This window comes from Leptonychotes weddellii, chromosome 7 (genome assembly GCF_054177405.1).
Source record: "Leptonychotes weddellii isolate Sample4059 chromosome 7, ASM5417740v2, whole genome shotgun sequence".
NCBI lineage: Eukaryota > Metazoa > Chordata > Mammalia > Carnivora > Phocidae > Leptonychotes > Leptonychotes weddellii.
Window position 1 is genome coordinate 109424831 of NC_138375.1, and position 23285 is coordinate 109448115.

At 47.1% G+C, this 23285-nt stretch overlaps 1 protein-coding gene across 5 annotated transcripts; it reads left to right on the top strand.

Moving 5' to 3' along the window:
• The first annotated feature begins 2613 nt into the window (after window positions 1-2613).
• GNPDA1 (glucosamine-6-phosphate deaminase 1) lies at window positions 2614-23151 on the top strand. 5 transcript variants are annotated; one of them, XM_081826925.1, is made up of 9 exons: window positions 2614-2748; window positions 3628-3757; window positions 7100-7201; window positions 8633-8815; window positions 9847-10031; window positions 11925-12099; window positions 12993-13085; window positions 17634-17712; window positions 22924-23148. In XM_081826925.1, exons 2-8 carry the CDS (start codon window positions 3634-3636, stop codon window positions 17666-17668), a joined length of 897 nt encoding a protein of 298 aa, XP_081683051.1. In that variant the 5' UTR covers window positions 2614-2748; window positions 3628-3633; the 3' UTR covers window positions 17669-17712; window positions 22924-23148. The 5 variants fall into 5 exon arrangements, with proteins under 5 accessions (XP_081683051.1, XP_081683053.1, XP_081683054.1 ...); XM_081826927.1 differs by lacking the exon at window positions 22924-23148 and adding an exon at window positions 21354-22493; XM_081826928.1 differs by lacking the exon at window positions 12993-13085 and having other exon boundaries at window positions 22924-23151.
• The last annotated feature ends 134 nt before the right edge of the window (window positions 23152-23285 follow it).

The following is a 23285-nucleotide window of genomic DNA, read 5'->3' on the forward strand; positions in this document are numbered from 1 at the left end:
GCCCTAAAAATTCTCTGTGCTCCACTTATTCATCCCTTTCTCCTCCCTAACTGCTACTGTCTCTCTAGTTTTGCCTTTCCAGAATGTTATATCGTTGGACTCTTACAGCAGACATAGCCTATTCAGATCAGCTTCTCTCGGTGACACACCCTTGAGTTTCCTTCCATGTCTTTTCATGGCTTCACAGCACATTTCTCTTTGGCTCTTATTGGACTTATTGTTTTTAGCCATTGAGTTTTGGGATCATCTATTATGCAGCAATAGATTACTAAGTATCCTTCCAGAATTTCCTCTAACTAGCCTCAGGGTAAAAAAAAAATTATTTATGTTTTCACTCATTCATTCACACAACTATTGAACTTAATGGGGTATACTTGGCTTCAGACATGGCTAGATCTAAGTGGATCAGATGATGTCATCAGGATTCTGTATCACTTTTCTCTTGGTTCTGCTTTTCTCACTGGCAGCTCTAAACTTTTCTGGATTTTGCAGCTCCCCACAATGTATCTCCCCAAAATACCAACATAAACCCCGAGAAAGACCTGAGTCATCCACCGTAACAATGAGTCACATTTTCAACTTTAGTCACAGAAAACTCTACTAACAGTGGCTTAACATTTAAACCATAGGATATTTATTATTTACTTAGAAGAAGTCCAGACGCAGGAGTCCCAGCACTGGTCAAGTATTAAGGACTTAATGTTCTTTCTATCCTTCACTCTGTCCTTATGCTTGTTGCCTCATGGTCATAAAACAGCTTTTCCAGCTCCAGGCATCACATCTGCCAGCAAGGCAGGAAGAAAAGGGAAGGAACAGACAGTTTGTTTTGCAAGCATGTCACTTTTCTCACAAAGCAGAGTATCTTCCCAGAGCCATCTTTTTACTTCACTGGCCAGAACTAGGTTACCTGGCCACATCCTGGCTGAGAAGCTGGGAGAGTAGCTAACTTTCTAGAGGCTACAGTGGGAAGCAGCAAAGGAGAAGGAAGGCTGTGAGTGGCTGTTGGGTTAGTATCTTCCGTGTCTGCCTAGTCGTGAATCAGTCATGGCCAGGGCCATGGAGCTCTCTAATTGATTAGGCCAGAGGGTAGGACCAGCTTCACAAAACCCACATGAACCCCAGGGCCCAAGCAGAATTTTCTGAGGTTTGGGGCAATGTGTTTACGCAAAGCAAGGGCAACGGAAGAGTACAAAAACATCCATCCACAGGACAGCTACAGAGTGTTCCACTGCAAGGATGAATCCACAACTCTTTGAATTAGCCCATTTTGGTTCTAAAACGAGAATGGAAGGACGGGTATGGGTAAGTTCAAACCCAGACATGCAGTGGGAGGATCATGAGGGGCAGGAGGTTAGGGTAGAGGGCATTGCAGGGTAGAGAGTAGGCTGTAGGGAGGCTGGGAGGACATGAGGGGTAATCATGGCTGGCCATGAATGCCAGGCTATGCTACTGTTCCATCCAGTACTCACAATAGATACCTGAGATCAGGATTACGTATCCCCATTCGGTCCCCATGTTTTAGAAGAGAAAATTCAGACCTGGAGAAGTTGAGTCATTTGCTTGAGTCACTCACTCAAGAACCAGGGATTGACTAAACCAGATCTTCCTGATTTGTCCCCTAGCTCTCTGATTCCAGAGCTGCCAGGCTTAAGAGAGACCTGGAACTGATTCCCTACAGAAAGCATAATGGGGGCGACAGGCCCAATTAAAGTCACATGAAGTCACTCTTCCTGGAACGATGGGAATGCAGCTGCTGGAGACCAGGCCCCGTTATCTGATGTGTTTGGAGATTGGGGTTGTGAAACAACTACAGTGCTCAAGCTGAGATGAGGTTTCTGACTGCATGGTCTTTCTGTGTGTGTGTGTTTTTTGTTGTTGTTGTTGTTGTTGTTTTAACAACTAAACCAACACTGAAGCCAAAGAACAAGTCCTTAGAATTGTAGAGGTATTAGCCCCACAGCCCCATCTCATCAGGGCCTCACCAGCCCAACACCACCTCTATCGAGCTGGGCTGGAGCTGCAGCTGGGCCCCAGGGCAGGGGTGAGCCCAATCATGGCACCTGTGGAATTACGGCCACCTAGCTCCCTGTGGACATCATGTGTGGTGTGTTCCCATTTCTGTAAAATGTAAAATATATTCAAGGAAAAAGATTTTGGAAATGTAGCCTAAACTCTCAGCAATGTTATCTTGGGGTGGGGAGCTGGGGAGACCAGGGACCTCCCTCTTTCTCTAATATAGACTGCTGTGAAGATTAAGATTAAAAAAAGAAAGAAAGAAAAATCTAATTATATTTAAAGCAAAAAAGCTGTAATATCTACGTAAAAAAAAAATGACACCTAAAAAAGTTAAATGGAAGACAGAGCCAGGCCCAATCCCTGAGGCTCTAAGGAAGCGATTTTGCTCTTCCTCCCCCCTTCCTCCCCCCAGCACTAAAAACCTGGCCCCAGCCCCCGCCCCCCGCCCCGGGCCTGGGCACTGCATTCCTCGGGGCCACCTGGAGCCCCCAAGTCTCCGGGCCGCACAAAACCGGCCTCCAAGCCTCGCCTCCCACAGCTCCTCCCGGAGCCGAGAGGAGAGGGGGGCTGGCCCCAGGCAGGGCAGAGTCCGCGGGCGGCCAGGGCCCCGCAGTGGGCCCCGCAGAGTCAGCCCCTCGGGCGGAGAGCGGCTCCGCGTGACCCGGGGCCACGTGACCCGCGCGGGGCGGGGCCGCCGGCGCAGTTGCTGCAGGCGCCGCGGGAGGTGTCCGAGTAAGTGGGGAGCGGGGCTGGCGGGGACCCTCCTCGCGGGTGGGCGTGGGCGGGGGTCCAGGCGCTGCCCCAGCCTCGGGTTCCCCAGGAGCCGGGAGCCCAGCGAGCTGCCGGGACCCCCCTTCCCGGTGCAGGGCCGGAGGGGCGATGGGATCGCGATCGGCGTCGGGCAAACACTCCCGTATCCTTCGACTGGCTGGCTGGGACCGCCATCCCCGCCTCCCACCCTGAGTGATCGCAGTGCGGGGCGATTACATTGACCCCTTGTGCTTTGGGGGAAACTGAGGGTCCACAAAGCAAGGCCGACGGGAGCACCCCTCTACAGGGGAACACACGTCTCCCGGCAAACTCCATGGCTCTCACCTGCTATAGTGGCCCATATGATCCCATGACCCCTCTGTTGAGGAAGAGGCCGTGGGTACAGACTATCCAGCGCGTGGGGGCAGAGAAGTGGGGAAAGGGGGCTGGGTCGAGCTACAAGATAACAGCCAGCATATTGAATAGTGTGTGGTTTACATGCCCTCATTTAATATTCACCATCGTGAAATTTGTCGGGTAGGTCCCCATTTTCACGTAAGAAGAAACCGGCTGGGAGAACTTGAGTCCTTTGACCAAGGTCCTGCGGTTGGTAAATGGAGGAACTGAGAGTAGAACCCCGGTCTGTCTCACAGCAGCGCCTCCTGGTGGGTGGTGGAGGCACTTGGCCCAGCCTATTAATTCCTCTGTGAACCGAAAGTTGGGGTCTTCCTCTTCCTTGCTCGGACACCCTGGGGAGAGGTTGTTGCTGGATGAGAAGGGCTTCTCCCCTCTCCCCAGCCACCTGCATCCCTTTCTCCCTGTCCCTTACCACTGATTCCTTTTGTCACCTGCCCCCTACAGGACAAGATGAAGCTCATCATCCTGGACCATTATTCTCAGGCCAGCGAGTGGGCAGCCAAGTACATCAGGAATCGCATCATCCAGTTTAACCCGGGGCCAGACAAGTACTTCACCCTGGGACTTCCCACTGGTGCGTTGGGGGATGGAGAGGGTGCCATGGATTGTGGGGGAGTGAGTGAGCATTAGGATTTTTAAGGGGCCAGGTACCTGAGCTCACTGAGCCAGGGGACTTACAAGGAGGGGTCTGGGGTGCTGGTGCTATGAGTGAACAGCCCTGCTTCCTGGAAACGCAAAACAAGAGGACCCAGCTGCCACTATGGTTTGGTTTAGGTCCTGCCTGCTCCTGAAGAGTTCTGGAGTAGAAGGGATCTCGGTTAGGCAGGAAGAACTTGATTTTTCAGCTCCATTCTAAGTCAGCCCTGACCACAACAGGCTGTCTCGGAGTCTCGGAGTCCGTAACAGAATTAAGTCCTAATGCCTTCAGGCATACATTTTATGTAATGAATTAACTTCTGTGCATCTCTCGAGTGCTACTAGCTGAGTACCATCCTTGGCAGAATTTATAGTCTACTCAAAGCATTTTCTGTAAGGTTTAATTAGACACAGGACCTACTTGAAAAACAGCCTCAGTTTCTTCTAGAAAAATCAGCTTATTGCCTTTATGGGAGGATATCTATTTTGACCCCAGCTCCTCAAGGCATATGGTCCTGATTCTTTCTCTCCGAGTTTGGGTGGATTTGCCCCAGTGTCCCATCCACTAGAGCAGGGGCCTTCAAACTTTTTCTGTAAATGGTCACATAGTTAATATTTTACACTTCCCTGGCCATAGGGAATGTTCCCTGTCGCAACATACTTAACTATCCATGTAGCTCAAAGTCCACTGCGGACACACATAAATGAATGCGCCTGGCCGTCTACTGATAGAGCCTGGTGGATGCTCAGGTCTGAACTCGTATAATTCTCGCATGTCACAAAGTCATACTCTTGATATTTATACACATAAAAAGTGTAAAAACCATTCTTAACTGATGAGCTGTATAAACACAGGCCACAGGCCAGATTTGGCCTGTGGGCTGAAGTTTGCGGGCCTCTGCACTAGACATTTGTGTGAGCATAGCTGCACGTATCTGCAAAACCACCAACGTCTCGGGCCCTGGAGGGGCTGCACTAACATCCTGTTTGCTAACCGTGGAGCTTCTCTAGGTCAGAGTCTCTGCTTCTGCTGACATCCCTCCCTGATGCCCCATCACCTGCACGATCAGGTCCCAGCTCCTCAGTGTGGCCTTCAGGGCCCTCCAAGACCTGGCCCCCTCCTGACTGCCATTCCTGAACGAGCACAGCATTTCCATTTGGGTTCCTTGGAACATGCCTTCTGTTAGGTGAAATGCCAGTCGGGGGTTCTGGGTGGAAACCAAAGAAACCAGCTCTGGCTAAGTTACGCAGAAAAGGATTGTATTGGCTAGATAACGGGGAGCTCACAGAATTGAAGGGAAAGCTCGAAGTCTGGAAAGGGGACATGACATGACGAAGCTCAGGGGAAGGCCAGGGAAGCTGTGGGGCTCAGGCACGGCTGAGGCCCTGGCACAGGAACAGACTGGTGATGGGTCGTGGGGAGCTTTGATTCAGCAGGTATTTAGTGAATGCCCACCATATGCCGAGCTCTTCTAGGTGCTGGGGATACGACGACAAACAAAAAAGACATAAACTCCTGCCTCCTGAAGTTTAAATGGTAGTAGGAGAGACAGACAATAAGCAAGTTACTTGACAAAATAGAGTATGTTAGGTGGTGATGAGCGAAGGAGAAAAATGAGGCAGGGAAGGGGGGGATAGGAAATGTCTAGGCAGGGGAGGGGGCCCGCGGTGTCGGATGGGGTGGCAGGGAAGGTTCTTCCGAGAAGGCGACATCTGAGTAGAGGCCAAAAGAGGTGAGAGTTGTGCAGGAACCTGAAGGAGGAGCAGGTGAGAAGCGGGATGAGTACGGGTGAGGGTGGGAACCCGGGGCCGAGTTACAGGGAGCCTTTGTTAGGACTGGTTATGACTCAGTGAAATAAGAAGGCATTAGTAGGTTGTGAAAAGAGCGATCTGATTTGGGTGGGGCTTTTTTCTTTCCATCCTCTTATTTTAAAAAATTTCAAATATTCACAAAAGCTGAAGACTAGTACAGTACCATTCTCCTAGGCTCGCCCATTGTTAATATTTGCCACATTTACCCTTCATCTCTCCTGGCTCGTGTTCTCTGTCTACACACAAACACACACACACGTTTTTTTTTTTATGAGCCACTTGAAAGTAAGTCCCAAACCTCCTGACGATTGACCTCTATATCTTTTGGCATCTATCTCCTCAGAGTACAGACGTTCTCTTACCTAACTACAATACTGTTATCATACCTATTAAAAAAATCATTCCAGGGGCGCCTGGGTGGCTCAGATGGTTAAGCGTCTGCCTTCGGCTCAGGTCGTGATCTCAGGGTCCTGGGATCGAGTCCCGCATCGGGTTCCCTGCTCAGCAGGAAGCCTGATTCTCCCTCTCCCTCTGCCACTTCCTCTGCTTGTGCTCTTCTGTCTATCTCTCTGTCAAATAAATAAATAAAATCTTTAAAAAAAAAAAAATCATTCCATAATACCGTCTGTTACGCAGACACTAGTAACGTTTTTTTTCTCATTGTCCACATTTACCTTTTATAGTTTTTTCCCCCCAATAATCCAGTATCCAGACTTCACGCATATTTAGTTCTTTAATCTACAGAGGTCCTCCTGCCTTTTTCATGGGCTCTATGACCTTGACTTTTTTTTTTTTTTTAAAGATTTTATTTATTTGACAGAGAGAGCACAAGCAGAGGGAGAGGGAGAAGCAGGCTCCCCACTGAGCAGGGAGCCTGATGTGGGACTCGATCCCAGGACCCTGAGATCATGACCTGAGCCGAAGGCAGACGCTTAACGACTGAGCCACCCAGGCGTCCCTGACCTTGACTTTTTAATGAGACTCAATTCTCAGGAGTTTGCTGCTCCTCGGGGAAGTCTTCCTGAGCCCACAGACTTGGGCTGGTCACAGCTGACATCGCTGCTTCCTGTCCCAGTCCCAGCCAGTGAGCTCGTTCCGAGCGGCTGCATGTCTGGGCCTTCTCTGTGTCCCCATCATGTGGGGGACATACTAGTTGCTCACCGAACACGTCAGGACGTTAGGTGTGATGTTTACTCGGTTACTGATTCCGGTCGTGCCAGTCAGTGGCGTGCTGACCACTGGGATTCGGCGGCGGACAAGACAAGACGCAGCCCTGGCCTCCTGGAGCTCACGCTCTGGTGGGGACGTAGCCTTCGGAAGCACTGACAGGATGGCAGTTAGGACTGGCGCACCGGGGGAGGGCTTCAGATCTGTTCTCCCTGGTTCTCCCTGTTGAGCAGCCCTCATCCCTGGGTGTCCTCAGGAGCTGGGAGCTGAAGGGTGTTCATGGCTGTGGCCTCTCTCACAGGGAGCACCCCAATTGGCTGCTACAAGAAGCTCATTGAGTACTGCAAGAATGGAGACCTGTCCTTCAGATACGTGAAGACCTTCAACATGGATGAGTATGTGGGTGAGTCTGTCTCTTTCCAGGTCTTCCCTGATTCCAGGAGAGTCCTGCTCCTCCCCATTCAGGTATAGCCCGGGAGGGGAATAGGGATGTCTCTGGGAACCAGTGAGGTTTGGTGATAAAGCTCCATTAGCGAAAGCTTTCTCTCCCAGGCCTTGGTGTACTCAGCTGTAAAACGGTGCTCTGAAAGCTGACCTCAGGTTGTAAGCATTAAGTGATCGAACAGATATGGAAGCCTCTTACACAGAGCAGCCATTTTAAATGTTAGAGTATCTCCTTCTCCTCTGCCTCCTCCCCAACTCCATGCCGTTTCTTTCTGTAACCAGTAATTGCAGATGGGCTCATCCCTCTGTGTCTGTGTCTGGTCTCTCCCTCCAGTGCTCATCCTCCAGCTCGCCTTTCTGCCAGGCACACTGGGAGAGGAGCAGAGACTGGTATCCCTTCCAGTGCTGAAAAGCTGTACCTTGGTCTTCTGTCACCCCCGCCTACCCCCACCCCCACCATCATTTTGTAAGGCTACACTTCAAACTTTCTTGTTTTCAGTTGTGGTAAAATAGACGTAAGATTTACCATCCAACCGTTTTTATATGTAGAGTTTAGCAGCGTTAAGGATATTCACAGTGTTGTGTAACCAATCTCCAGAACTCTTTTCATCTCGCAAAACTGAAACTCTCTACTCATTCAACACCAACTACCCATTGCCCGCTCTCCCAACCCCTAGCAATCATTGTTTTACTGCTTCTGTGAATTTCACTACTCTAGATACTTCATTTAAGTGGAATCAGAGAGTTATTTGTCTTTCTGTGACTGGCTTATTTCACTCAACAAAATGTCCTCAAGGTTAGTCCATGTTGTGGTATGTGTCAGGATTTCATTCCTTTTTAAGGCTGACATTAAACATTCTTCATGTTTAGTTACACATCCACTTGAAACTTTTTCTTCTTGGCTAAAAATCATTTTGCGGAAGCCCTGAGAGAATTCTCTCCAACCAGCTGGTGTTCAAGCTGGGGTTCAGGCTGAGAGGGGTATAACTGGGGGTGAATGGTGGGGTGGGAGGCACGGGCAAGGGGTATGCTTGCTTCCTGTCCCGGATGGGCCAAGCCCTACCCGCAGGTTGTAGGCCTCCTCCGGAAGGCCAGAGTGACCCTGGCCTCCCGCCTATAATTACTCCCTCGTGAAAAGGAGATGAGAATGAGGGATTTCTCAGGCTCCCAGGGTGCAGTCACTCTGGGCCAGTCCTGCCGTCACAGGTGGTGGTGGTGGGTGGACACGGGGATACCACCCCCGCGAGTCGTGGCTGATCGCGGCCTGGTGCCCAAGGCCCCCTGATGGGCGTTCCCCATCTGTGGAGGTCTGAGGGCATCCTGGCATCCGCCTTGGGAGGAGGGCTCTGGCTCAGCCTGGGCATGCCTGAGTGTCGCCATGGTCCCACAGGCCTTCCTCGAGACCACCCGGAGAGTTACCACTCCTTCATGTGGAACAACTTCTTCAAGCACATTGACATCCTCCCAGAAAACACCCACATTCTGGATGGGAATGCGCCTGACCTGCAGGCTGAGTGTGACGCCTTTGAAGCGAAGATCAAAGCCGCAGGGGGGATTGAGCTGTTCGTCGGAGGTGAGCTTGACACTGCGGCACGTGTCCAGGGCAGGCCCAGGGTGCTGAGAACACATGGAGGGGGGACAGGACGCGTGCCTGCCTCCCAACAGCTTCCTCACTGCACTGGTAATAGCAGGAACCATTTATTCCCCTGAGGAGGCAGGGAAGACATAGATAGGAGCCCTCACTCCCCGCCCTGGCTGTGCTGCTCAGTGACCGTGTGATCTTGGACATCTCCTCTCTCTGTGCTCCTGTGCCTTGTTGGTCAAGTGAGATGTTTGGATTTGGACTCGAAGATTCTGTTCCCTAGTCCTGAGGTTTTATATGGATCAGTCCACGGGACTTACCTAAACAGTTAAAATCAAAGACTCCTATGGTTCGAGAAGATTCTGCACTCAGCCCCTGCACACTATATAGATAGCCATATGAACCCCAGAGAAGTTTTGTGACTTGCCCCAGGTCAGCCGGGGCAGTGGCAAGAAAGCAGGAACCCAGGGTGTCCCCTTCTCAGTTTGTGCTCTGTCCCTACCCTGGGCTGCTCCCTTACGTTTCCATCTTTTGCCATCTCTGGAGCCACCCACAGGAGTGTTAAGCTTTTACTGCTCTAGACTTAACTCTTCTTTACTTCAAGGTAGGAGGAAGAGGCTAAGAGGACTCCTGTTCAAAGATTTTATAAACTTTGCAACCCACGTCCAGTCCGTTTTTTTATTTGCTGTGACTATCCCAGCGGCAGGACCCCTGACTACTGGCAGGAGAAGTTACCCTTCGATGCTCTAGGGAGGCAGAAGCTATTTGGAGTACTGCTTGCTTAGCTTTCTGAGGGTGGTCGCAAGGTGACCAGGTCGTGTGTGTGCCTCAAACAGAAATGGCTAGGAGGTGGGGAGAGGGGAGGATCTTACACTTAAAGTGCACCTGCCCGGGGTGAATGAGAAAAGAGCTGTGATTTCAAGGATTTTACACACCCCAGGTGGGGAAGGATAGGTTGTCCGTTCCTGAAATCTTGGATCCCTGGGACTGACAGGGCTGCCCTGGCTGTTTCTCCCGGGCAGGCATCGGCCCTGATGGACACATTGCCTTCAATGAGCCGGGCTCCAGTCTGGTGTCCAGGACCCGTGTGAAGACTCTGGCCATGGACACCATCCTGGCCAATGCTAGGTTCTTCGATGGTGATCTCACCAAGGTGCCCACCATGGCCCTGACGGTGGGTGTGGGCACTCTCATGGATGCTAGAGAGGTAAGGGCACATGGGCTCCCCAGGCCTTCCTTGGGGGGTTGGACTTGTCTTTCTGTCATTAACTATACAGGTACCACCGACAACACTTACTAAAAATGAAGGCATTATAAATACGGCTAGGGCGCCTGGGTGGCTCAGTCGGTTAAGCGACTGCCTTCGGCTCGGGTCATGATCCTGGAGTCCTGGGATCGAGTCCCGCATCGGGCTCCCTGCTCAGCGGGGAGTCTGCTTCTCCCTCTGACCCTGCCCCCTCTCATGCTCTATCTCATTCTCTCTCTCAAATAAATAAATAAAATTAAAAAAAAAAAATTTAAATACGGCTAAAATCCCAGCTGATCCTCTCACTGGTCCTCCTTCCTCTTTGGAGGCAACCACTGGTCTATTCTCAGTGGCACCCTTTCCACACTGGCTACACGGGAGGCTGCAGGCTCCCCGGCCTCTGCTGACGCACCCCTTTGGAGCTTCTCAAGGCAGAGGAGCCCCGCACTACTCACGTCCGAATAGGAATTTGCATTTGCCCAGGTGCTGAGAGGGACTGCTGGTTCCCTGCAGTTGGTGGAGGTCACTGTTTGAAGGGAGCTCCCCCTGCTACCCCAGGATATTTGTGGTTATGGCCTTGTGCTCGGGGACTCGTAAACACGGAGAAGTGTGATTTAAATATAAGTGTCTAAACGCAGTTGAGTGTGTTTTTCCCTAGAAAGTTGGGTATCATTTTAATTTTTTGTGGTTCCAGTTTCTTTACTGTCTTTCATTAGAATTTTAAAAGCATTGTCTCTTCCTTTCAGGGGTATATTCAGTGGGAAGCAGTTACCGACATTGTAGCTTCACGTTTCTTTGCCCAGATCTGTAAACAAACATCTACATAGTGAAAAAAGCTCCCTATTTCAGGAGAACTTTTGTGAAATGCGGGAGGTCACCAGCTTTCTCTTGGGTGACCTTGACTCAGTATCTCTGGGGGTCACCCTGCTGTGTTTGGCCGGACAGCATGGAAGCACTAGGGTGTGAGGGCTCTCCCTGTCATGGGAGGGTATTATAATCTGGGAAAGGACCTGGGTCTGGAAATCAGGAGTTCTGGGGTCCTGAACAGAAAGAGTTGCATTCTCATTATGCCTCTGATGTCTCATCTTTTAAGGGAGAAACAGTAAATCCTGTTCACAACTCCATGGTACATCGAATTACAGTGAAATCTTGAGAGCAGAGTTCCTTTACAGTCACTTTCCGGCATTTATGTTCTTGATATTTTAACTGTTGAGGGAGTCTGTGCCTTTGTTTTGTTTGAACATAAAACATCACCCCAAGTCCTATTAGTCAGTCTAATACTTGGCATTGAGAGTGACCGGATTAAGGGGCTGCCTTTGTGGGATGGAACCTCAGCGGCCACACACACAACCATGACCATCACTTCCATGGCCCCTTGTAGATGGTGCATATTGGAACCCCTCTTCTTCAGACTGCACTTGTGGAAACTCACCCAGCCTAGGACCCCCTGGGACTCTGTCCCAACTGCTGGGATTAGAGGCATGGGCCTTTGTCTGGCGTATGTGTTCGTAGCGGTCATCAAAGGTACCAGGAGGCACCATCACAGGGTGGGCTAGAGCATGGACTCCGGGTCAGAAATGCCCTGGGGCAAGCTCCTTAATCCCCTGGAGCACATTTCCTCATCACAGAACATGGGGATGGTGATGCTCCCAGCCTCAGGTTCTCTGGGCAGTAAGGTAGAGAGCAGAGAGCAGGGAGCAGGGAGCACAGTGTGCTGCAGGCTTACAACTTAAAATGGTCTACTGAAAACAACAGTGCTTGCAGCCAGTGGGGGTGACTGGACCAGAACTCAGGATTCTGGACTCCGGGTTCCACTGCTCATTCTCCATCACAGGCTTGTTTTCTGATCCCCAGGTGATGATCCTCATCACAGGTGCACACAAGGCATTTGCTCTGTACAAGGCCATTGAGGAGGGAGTGAGCCACATGTGGACCGTATCCGCCTTCCAGCAGCATCCCCGCACAGTATTTGTGTGCGACGAGGACGCCACCCTGGAGCTGAAAGTGAAAACCGTCAAGTATTTCAAAGGTGAGGGGAGGGGGCGGGGAGTTTGGGGTATGCCGGGTGTGAGGAGCGGTTCTCGTGTTCTGGCTCTGGCCATTTTCATAGACAACTCTGATGTTAATAAAAACCAAACCTTACGGTCCCGGAACACACAGTCATTGCTCTTCCACCCATGACTGCAAGGGTCTATTTCTGGAGGCCTGTTTGTTCTACGGAGGCAAGAAGACAAATGAAAAATAGTCTGAGGGCTATGTGGTGATCTCTTGGCAGGGCTATTGAAGCTCAGGGTTGTTTTTTTTTTATCTTTCCAGGACTCATCCAAGCCTTCCCTCTAGGTGGGGTGCTGAACTCTCATGAGGATCTTTTTCTCTTCTACTTTAAGAAGGACACACTGGGGGGCACCTGGGTGGCTTGGGCAGTTAGGTGTCTGCCTTCAGCTCAGGTCATGATCCCAGAGTCCTGGGATCGAGCCCCACATCGGGCTCCCTGCTCAGCGGGAAGCCTGCCTCTCCCTCTGACGCTCCGTTCCCCCTGCTTGTGCTCTCTCTGGCTCTCTCTGTGTCAAATAAAATCTTATAAATAAATAAATAAGGACATGCTGCTTTGGGCAAACTTAGGGGAAAACCCTCATTTACTAAGCAGGCAAATTAGGAATTTATTCTTTGGTGAAAAGATTAACCTTTCAATAGCCAACACCTCTAAAGAGTGAATTTACAAAAGGGCCGTGGATTCTAGCATTCATTGGGAATAATAAATTCTTTTCCTACTCTTAGTATTTTGGTCATTTGGAGCCACAGAGAAAAGATGATGATTTTCAGTACTAGGACAAAATTTGAGAGCTCCTGGATGTTATTGTTCATAATCGTGGAACTCTGCCTCTACTTGCATTAACTACCTTTGTTTTTAATTTTTCACAGGTTTAATGCTTGTTCATAACAAGTTGGTGGACCCCTTGTACAGCATCAAAGAGAAAGAAACAGAGAAAAACCAGTCTTCTGAGAAGCCATACGGTGATTAGCCTGTGCTCATCCTAGCATCGAGTACCTCTTTAGGACAGGCAGAGCAATTCTGGAAATTGCCTTTATGAGGACAGAATTGTATTTCTTTAATCCAGAATGGTTACTCCAGATAAATGGGTATACTTATTGTTCTTGGCTATGCAGCATGGAGCCTAGTCATGAGAGTTTAGCTACAGGGAGAAGGACTTGTTCTGTAACTACTTTAATCAGAAAAAAAGTCTCTGAAAAATGTACTCCATAATTTTGATGTCTGCCCTACACAGATTAGGGTTTTTTAGCTTTTGTTCTGCCTCTGGCACTGTTCTCATGTATAACACACTCCCGTCAGGAATTTCTATCATTACATACACTGATTCTCAATTGGGGGTAGTGGGGGCCTCTGTATATTGGCCCAAACCTCTTTGAAAGCCCCTCTTGAGTAGGCCTGCCTCTCATTTGGGAATCACTGTTCCAGATTAAGGAACAAACTCTTAACCTTCTGTTCAGTTACAAGTGCCATGGAAAGAAAATGATTCCTTACTTTCTTTCCCTAGTTGTCGTTTTTTTTTTCTGCTCTCACAGTTGGCCTTTCCATGAACTCGGAGGACTCCTTGGGGGAGGAGGATCTGGGTGGCTAGGGCTAAAGAGAAGGCTTTTGCTGATAAACTCAGAGTCTCACGGGGCCTAACCACATCAAACTCCCCTCCCTCCGGGATCCTCTGGCACCTGGAGGAAGGCGGAAACCCTCTTCCCACCAGAGCCCCATGTTTTTGTTCCAAGGTCTCACTGGGGCGACAGAGCCTGCCACAATGTCAGTGTGTTCAGCTAAGGAGATGGAGGCCAAGGCAACAGCTCAGTCGGGCCTAAGTTTAGTCACAACACGAGTGACACGTTCTCCTTCCCTGAGTGCGCCAAGACAATATACCAAATGCTTCTAAACTTGCCTAATAATAGCCTTTCCCCACTTAAAATACCCTGCCCTTCCAACCCGCTCAGGTTCCTGTGGCGCGCTCTGCCGTTCCCAGAACATCAGGAAATACAACCCTTTTGCCCCTTTGTCTTTCCCCCTTAGTCACAAAGTGAGTTTACTGCTCTGCCTTTGACTCTTAAGCCTTCGTGCAGTGGATGCTGCCGTCACCTCCCTATTGCTGTGCCTGTTTGAAGCTGCTGCTTCCTCTCTTTCTGGGAAAGATCCTTCAGAGACTGGCTCAGGCCTCTCTTCAAATGCTGTGTCTGGTCCCAGTGTTTGGTCTTGAGCTTTTCTACGTGATTGTGCGGTCATTCTGTCTTAGGCTAACGGATCAGCGGACTTGTTTACAATGTGATATTTTCTATTAAATCCAGTATTTTCAAATAAAATATGTCTTTGTGGACTTGCACCCCCAGAGGTCAGAGGGTGGTCTGGGTTGATATTTACATATTTTGGGAACAGCTGGTGAGCAACACTTCACACTCACTCCTCACAACGGCTCTAAAGGACGGCACAATCGCGGCAACTGGTGACCTCTTCAGTCATCAGGGGGAAAAGAAAATAGTTCGTAAAAATGAAGCACCTGTGGAAAATGGTGGCAATGAGCAGATGAGCAATAAATTGTGATGTTCCGGCTGTACCTGGGATCCAAACAAGGATATAGCTTCTTCAAAGAATAAGGAGACTTGTGAGCAGGAGGGATATAAAAACTGCAGGGTATGGAAAATAGGTTTAGGTGGGTTTCTTGTTAGAAAAGTAAATATAATGGAACATCTTGGGTCAATATAACCAATTGAGGTACAAGTAGAAGTTGGCAGAAGGGTTTAATTTTTTATCAGTTGTATTAAGATATAATTTATGTGCCCATAAAAGTCACCTATTTTAAATATAAACTCAGTGATTTTTATTTAGTCTATGGAGCTGTGCAATTTCCTACCACATCCATTTCTATCCTCCCAAGAGCTCCCTATTCCTACCCCAGCCCAGGTGACCACAGATCTGCTTTGTCTCTACAATTTACCTTTTCTGGATATTTCTTATCAGTGGAATCCTACGGCATGGCATCTTGCGGGTTTGGCTTCTTTCACGGAGCATGTTTTTGATGCATAATGTTAATCCATTTAACACGTATCAGTAGTCCCTTTTTATTGCTAAACAGTATTCTGTGGTACGGATATACCACATTTTGTTTATCTGGTAAAGAAGGGATTACATTTTAAGTAGGTATGTTCTAGAAAAAAATTATATTGGAATGAAATGAAAAAGAATTTAGTCAGGATGGCTACTCTGGAGATGCCTGTGCGAACTCAGGACCTTAAAAAAGATTTCTTTCCCAGGCCTTTGTTTCCCTGGTGGCCCAAGAGCAGTGTCATCCTGCCATAACCGGTTCTAATGCCTATCAAGTGGGATGCACACTCCTGCGCCAGACTGGGCCTCTGGTTCGACTCAGGGCTCTGTGGAAAAGGGCTAATTATATTTTGGGGCGGGGATCACAGCGGGCCTGGAATACCTTGTTGCCAAAAAACAAGGGTGCTTTAAAAGAGGCTTGGGGCAGGGGTGCCTGGGGGGCTCAGTCATTAAGCGCCTGCCTTCGGCTCAGGTCATGATCCCAGGGTCCTGGGGTCGAGCCTCACATCGGGCTCCCTGCTCCTCAGGAGGCCTGCTTCTCCCTCTCCCATTCCTCCTGCTTGTGTTCCCTCTCTCGCTGTGTCTCTTTCTGTCAAATAAATAAAATCTTAAAAAAAAAAAAAAAAGGCTTGAGGCCGTTTGAGAGCACAAAGCAGCCAGTTTAATGGGGCTCCCACTGGCCAGGCTGCGACAACGTGATCAGTAAGGAAATATTAAATACAGCTAAGTGGAACAAGTTGAATCTGTAAAACCCCAAATCTGCTACTCAAAGAGGAAAAAGGTATTATTAAGTATAAATGGTATTGTATTTCAGCAAGAGAGGAGTGGATGTGTTTAACGTTTTATTGCATTTCGTAAAAAGCGGCCGCATGTCAACATAAATGGGTGTCACCTCTTCTACTTAATCTGCTTAGAAAGTAGAGATAGATACAAGGGCCTGGCCCACTATTTCCCCCACATATATCAAAGGCTTACTCCCTTCCTTCCTTTAGGTCTCTGCTTCAATGTCATTTATCAGAGATCTTCCCTGACCCTTCAATATCAAGTAGCAATGCAGAGTCCCTACCCCCTCATCCTGTTCTTTTACTACCTGATGTGTATTTTGTTCCCCACAAAATGTAAGCGTCATGAAGGCGGACTTTATTTTTTATTTTTTAAATATTTTTATTTCTTTATTTGACAGAGAGACCACAAGAGAGGAACACAAGCAGGGGGAGTGAGAGGGAGAAGCAGGCTTCCTGCTGAGCAGGGAGCCCGACATGGGGCTTGATCCCAGGACCTTGGGATCATGACCTGCGCCGAAGGCAGACGCTTAACGACTGAGCCACCCAGGCACCCCAAGGCGGACTTTAAATACTGTGCTATCTCATCCCTCTTGGTGCCTTGAGATCTAGAAGGCACCTGTTAAATTTGTTCAACTATATGCCTGATAGCCGCTCCCCCCGAGAGTAATGACCATACACAATAACCAGGGGAAATAATAGCATATTATATGATAACAGAGTAGCCACTTGGCCTACTAAGGAGATCTAACCGTGCAATTTTGATGCCTCATTCCTGGGAACCCCAATCCTTACTGTGATGAGATGCTAGTGAAGCAGGGATACGTTTCCAACAAATTATATTGTGACAAAATATTGAGTCATGTAATAATGATAAATAGAACATAGTAATTTGGGCTTTAAGGGAGGCCTTAACACCAGCTGGCAACCACCTTATATTCCTCCAGTTTGTTCAGTCTCTTCTGAGACTAATTCATAAGGCCTCAAGCCTCCACCCGCTTTTCCCCCAGCTTGTCTCTCAGCTATGACCTTGAAAATGGAAGCGATCAGGAAAGAACTTCCACAAGCTTCACCATCTCACACACACCCACCTGCCAGCCCTCCTCTCATACTTTGCTCCTTGTCCAGTCCCTCCACTTGTGGGCTAGATCCCACCTCCTCTTGCATCCTTGAGGGCATTGTTCCAGCAAGACCCTCGCCCGCCTGCAGCATCAAAATGTCCTGCTTTCCTGGATCACTCCTATCAGCATACAAAACAAGCCTTAAAAACAAAACTTTTTTTTTTTTTTTTTAAAGAGAGAGAGCATGCGTGAGCCTGAGGGGTGGGGGCAGAGAGGGAGAGAACCTTAAGCAGGCTCCACACCCAGCACAGAGCCCAACACGGCTCGATCTCATGATCCTGAGATCATGACCTGAGCCTAAATCGAGTCGGATGCTTAACAGACAGAGCCACCCAGGCGCCCCTAAAAACAAAACTCTACCCCGGTTGCCCCCTCCTATAATAGCCTCATTCTCTGATCCCCTTTATTGCAAAGCCTCTGGAGTTACCTCTACTGGGGCCCTCCTCTCTGCCCCCCCCTTTCTGGTATTCCCATATGTTATACCTTTGTAACTGTCTCACGGTTCTTGGATATTCCATGTTTTAAAAAACATTATTCCTTTTTTCTCTTCAAATTTCAGTTTGGAACATTTTTCTTGACATATCTTCAAGCTGAGTCCTTCCTTAGGTGTTTTGAGACTACTGATGAGCCCCTCAAAGGTATTTGATTCTCTTGTTTTTGTTTTTAGCATTTCTTTTTGATTCTTAGAGTTTCCATCTTTTATATATATTACCCATCTGTTCTTATACATTGTCCACTTTTTCCATCAGAGACCTCAGCATACTAATCATTGTTACTTTAAATTCCTAGTCTGATAACTGTAAAATCTCTGCCATATCTGAGTCTGGTTCTGATGCTTGCTTTATCAGACTTTTTTTGTTTAGCATCCTTGTATACTTTTTATTGGAGGCTGGACATGATATATATTGGGTAACAGGAACTGAGGTCAATGGGCCTTGAGTGTGAGGTTTTATGTTTACACGACTAGCAGCTAGGCTGTGTTCAATCTGCTGTCAGAGGTTTCGATTTCCTTCGGTGTTCTTGTTTTTGTCTTCCCTTTCTGTGTTTGGGTTTCCCTAGAAACTCCTTCTTGAAATAGAGTGTGTGTCTTGTAGCTTTCTCAAAAGCTATAATCCACTGTTGTAATACTGGAGCCCTACTGATGGTATGGTATTAGGGAGAATTATTCTGTATCTTTTGAGAATTATTCTGTCTTTTTTAGTGAGATGGAGTCCCTGGGCCAAAACCTTCAGAAAAGTCTTAGCCTTTTTTTTCTTATGTGAGACAGGAAGGCTAGATAGAGGGGTCTTAAGCCATCTAGCTGCTCTTCTCCAAGGTCAGGGAAGACTCAGGCAAAGCAGTTTTCCCTGAGCACGGCCTTCTGCCATGGAAGCAGAAAGTCTGGGTGTATTTTGAAATGGCTACTTTCCCCCTCCACCTTGCAGGAGGGGATTTTTCTGCCATCTTCACATTGAGAACCTAAGGAAACTTCTGGAGGTAAAACCCACCAAAGTGTGGGGTCCCCTTAGGGTAACTCCCAGGAGTTTTAAATTCTCAAGCGAGTCCACATTCAGTCCCCAGTAATTTGCTTCAATCCTGATAACTGGCTCCAGCAGCTTCTCCTTTCAGTGAAGTGATCTGTATTTTCTTTTTTCTTTAGTTTTTGTGGTGGTTTCCCTGAGATCTCCATTCTTTGATGGATCAAAGAAAAGTTGATTTTCAGTTTGCTTAGCATTTTTTTCTTATTGTGAGGATACCCCATTCTTTCCCAAACACACTCCAGATTTTCATCTCCCTTGTCACTTTGACACTTGTCAAAGTCACCAATGGCCACACCGATCACTAAGTCAATGCACAGAGCTCCTGTTACTTGACCTATTTGCAGCTGACCACTCCTTCCTTCACACTTGACACGACTTCCAGGACTTCACGCTCAGATTTTCTTACCTTACTGGCCGCTCGCTGTCTCTGTTGGGTCCTTCACATCACCCTGAACTCGTGGCATCTGGGGGGGCTCCAAGACTCAGTCTTTGGACCTCTTCTTTCCATACAACTCACTCTCTTGGTAATTTCATCCAGTCTCATGGCTTCACATACCATCTGTTACACTGACTCCCCTATCTCCATCTTCAGGCCGAGACTCCCTTCAGTTCCAGACTACAATACCCAAGTGCCTACTCAACATCTCTCTCCATTGAGATCCTTGCCAGGCATCTCAAACTCATCTATCCACAAATAAATTCCTGATCTTCACCAGCAAATCTCTGCCACCTGTAGCTTTTCCCATCTCAACTACAGAGACAAAAAGAGCTAGAAATCAACTCCGATACCTCACTTTCTCGTATTATACATGCAATCTATCGGTGAATCCTTGAAGTTTTACCTTCAAGTTAAGTACAGAATCTGACCACTTACCAGGATTCCACATGCTGGCACAGTGCTCCAAGCCACCTGCACCTATCACCTGAGTTACTGCAGTAGTTTTCTAACTGGTCTGTTTCTACCCTTGCTCACACTCCTAAAACCTAAGACCCTATCACACTTATGGCTCAAAGCCCTCGAAAGGCTCCCATCTCAGATTAGAAGCCCAAGTTCAAGTAGTCTGCCTCCACCATCTCACCTCTCGCTATTCTCTCCTATCTCACCTCTTACTACTCTCTTCCTGAGTCCACTTCAGCTCTTACTGGCCGCCATGCTATGCCCGGAGTCCTCCAACATGCTCTCACTCCAAGGGTCCTTCCCCTTGCTGCTCTCTCTACCCAGACTCTCCTCTCCCAGGTGCCCACATGGTACTGCCAAGCCTTTGTCCAAGTGCTATCTTGATGAAATCTTCTACACTCTTGAAAATTCCACCATCACTCTGCCTCACCTAACTCCTATTGCCTCTCCCAACTTCTCTCCATAGCACTCTTCACTTGTGATAATCCATATCATTTCCTTAGTGTCTCTCTCCTTCCATCAGAATTTAAGTTGCATAAGGGGACAGATTTATGTTTGTTTTATTCACTGCTACATTCTTAGCACCTAGAAAAACAGTAAGGCCCATCATGAGGTGTGCAATAAATATTTGTTAAGTGAATGAATACTAGGAAACACAACAGGCTGCAAGAAATGGAATGGGAATGAGAGTAAGACACACAGTCATCTTAAATTCCTACACAGTGACGTTGCATTAATATTAGTTTAGTTTGTTTGTTGATTCAATGAAGGGGGGGAAAAAGAGCCAAGCAAAGAAAAGAAGTAACTGTGCTGACTTTGTATTTACAACTTTGGCATCAGAATCTCACTACGTTTTCAATGTGCCCTATCCTCTCCAAAGTGCCCTCTGGCTCAGAAAAGTATGCGAATCCTTGGAGTGGTAAACCTTTAGCCGACCTGAGTATTTACCCGAAGGCTAGGTTGTGAATGCTCCAAGTTGATAATTATCACTAACAGTGGTGAGAACATCCTCAAAGCCAGCTCTCTGACCACAAAGCCTCAGCCTGGTTTGCCAGCAAATGTTTTTATTGAGCCAAAGTTCGGGGAGCAGACCATTTGGCTATTCTTACCAGTGTCAGAGGGTACCACATCTGTCATACTTAGGGGCGTCAGACAGAACTTAATTTGTTTCCTTCAGTGGATGAAGACAAGAGCTACTAACAGGACTGACACTTTCTATGTAACAACTGAATGCCAACTACGGTTCAAGTATAGTTTTAAGTGGCCTTACGTTTTTGGTTAATACTGCTGTTCCTGCCTTGCTGGTATCACTAGATGCCATTCCAGTTACAAGGGTGTATAGCAGATGATAATGGAACACGAAGAGGAAAATTAAAATCCCCAAAATAAACCTGTTTCTGAAACAAAATACTACGGTCTTATTTACTGCATTTTTATAACATGAGAACGGCTGCCACCTGCAGGTCATACTTATGACAAAGTTAATACTCGATGGGATCTCCAAACTTTCCTTCCAAATTGTTGGTGAATGAATGGTGTTATGATTATCCCGTCTAATTAGCTCTACTTTTTTTCTTAACCTAAACAAATAAATAAATAAAAATTAAGTATATTAAGGGATTTCTAATGTAAACTAGAACCTTTACTACTAAAAAATGACCTTGCTGGGGTGCCTCGTTGGCTCAGTTGGAAGAGCGAGTGGCTCTTGATCTTGGGGTCACGAGTTTGAGCCCCACGTTGGGTGCAGAGATTACTTAAATAAACCAAAAAAAAAAAAAAAGGTCTTGCTGAGATTGCTATATGTCTAGCAAAGGGGCCGCCAAGTGTTTTCTTCATTATCTATCTCCTCTCCTCTCAACAGCAAAAGATGTGTCCACTTGATGCTCACTCACTGGATCAGTATTTAGCTGAGATTGCAAGCTTATCCTCTCACACCAGGGCAGAGACCTGTGGGTCCAGATGATCCACAAGTCTAATCAACTTATCCAGTTTAGGGGCACCTACCTGGCTCAGTCAGTAGAGCCTGCAGCTCTTGACCTCAGGGTTGTGAGTTTGAGCCCCACGCTGGGTGTAGACATTACTTAAAAATACCATCTTTTAAAAAACAACAACAACAAACTTATCCAGTTTGATGATTTCCTCATGAAGCTGAGTAGGAAAATGACCATAACTGGTACATGGACTAAAACTCCATACAAAGCCAGTGAAGTGTCCTTAGAAGTAACGGATTTAAAGCCACAAAGAGACATAAAAAAAAAAAAAAAAATTCAATGATTTGCTGAGCCTGCTAGGATTAGGTCATCAGTCTCTAAGAAAAGGTTTTCAGGTCCTGACCAATCCAGGTACATCAAAATCCAGTGGATGTGTAAGTCATACTACCAATAAAAGTGGATGGCATAACCGTGCCAGCCAAGAGGAGCCGAAGAAACAAGATGACTAAATGTAGTATGTGGTATTCTGGATGGAACCCGGGAACAGCGCAAGGTCAACAGGAAAACACTAAGGAAATCTGAATCAAGTATGGACTTTTATTACTAATAATGTTCATTACTGTGACAAATGTACTATACTAAGACGCCAGTAACACAATGGAAACACGGAACATATGGGAACGCTGTACTACCTCTGCAATTGTTCTGTGAATCTGAAACTTCTAAAAATGTTTACTTAAAAAAATGAATGGGACAAGATGCAATTCAAATGACAAAAGCAGGCCCTTAAGTCAGTTCGGTCACAAGCTTAAAAAGTCAAAAACTTCCATTTTGACTTTAAAAGTTATTCAGTAGCTTATTTTCATCTGTATGTTCTAGACTCAAAACTTTTATTTAAATCAAGAGATGCAGCCTCTTCAAACTATAATTTTGAGCACGATGAACTGGCAGTCTGTACAGGGACACTTGGCTCTCTCGCTCTCACCAAAAGGACACATGAGGTTCATGTCAATGTAGGACAAATCTTGGCCCACTTGTTAAAAAAAAAATAAAGGCCTTCATGAAATTAAGCTAAGTATAAAACTCTTTATTCTGGAGCGCCTGGGTGGCTCAGTCATTAAGCGCCTGCCTTCGGCTCGGGTCATGATCCCAGGGTCCTGAGATCGAGCCCCACATCGGGCTCCCTGCTCCGCGAGAAGCCTGCTTCTCCCTCTCCCACTCCCCCCGCTTGTGTTCCCTCTCTCGCTGTGTCTCTGTCAAGTAAATAAATAAAATCTTTAAAAAACAAAAAAACTCTTTGTTCTATCATATAGTTTCTTGATATGCCAACCTTCCACAAACTCAGGTATTTCATAGGGCATTCAGGGGGTTATCCCAAGTTTTCATTTTACTCAGAGACAAAAATACTCTACCCAAAATCACACCATCTTAAAATTACCTCATAACTCATGCCTCAAAATTAAGACTTTACAAGCCCTATTGTCTTTGTTAAAATTGCAGGGTGAAGATTTTGTACCTAAGGAAAAAAGGATGAAACGTTCAAATGAACAAACAAGCCTGAGACTAACCACTTGCTGTGTTTTTTAAAATCATAAAGAAAGAGAAACCTCCCATTTCTTTCACAAAACTTCATGATGAAGCTTTCTTTCCTACTTCCGCTATATCATCAACATAATGTGCAAAAGCCTAAAATAAAATAACCTCTATCAAATAACAACTAGTCCATGAACGGAGGAGCTTCTGAATGGCTACTACTAAAAAAATCTCCACTGAATTCCTATTCAATCACGGAGCCACTCTTCTTAGGTGTATACTGTATAATTATTTTAATTTCCATTTCTTATATTCAACTTATTCTTTAA

Bases quoted from the DNA above. Each gene is read 5' to 3' on its own strand.
- GNPDA1 (XM_081826925.1), top strand. From the start codon at position 3,634: ATGAAGCTCATCATCCTGGACCATTATTCTCAGGCCAGCGAGTGGGCA. The intron at 10,032-11,924 runs GTAAGGGCACAT...TCTGATCCCCAG, and splicing joins CTCTCATGGATGCTAGAGAG to GTGATGATCCTCATCACAGG. The intron at 12,100-12,992 runs GTGAGGGGAGGG...AATTTTTCACAG, and splicing joins AACCGTCAAGTATTTCAAAG to GTTTAATGCTTGTTCATAAC.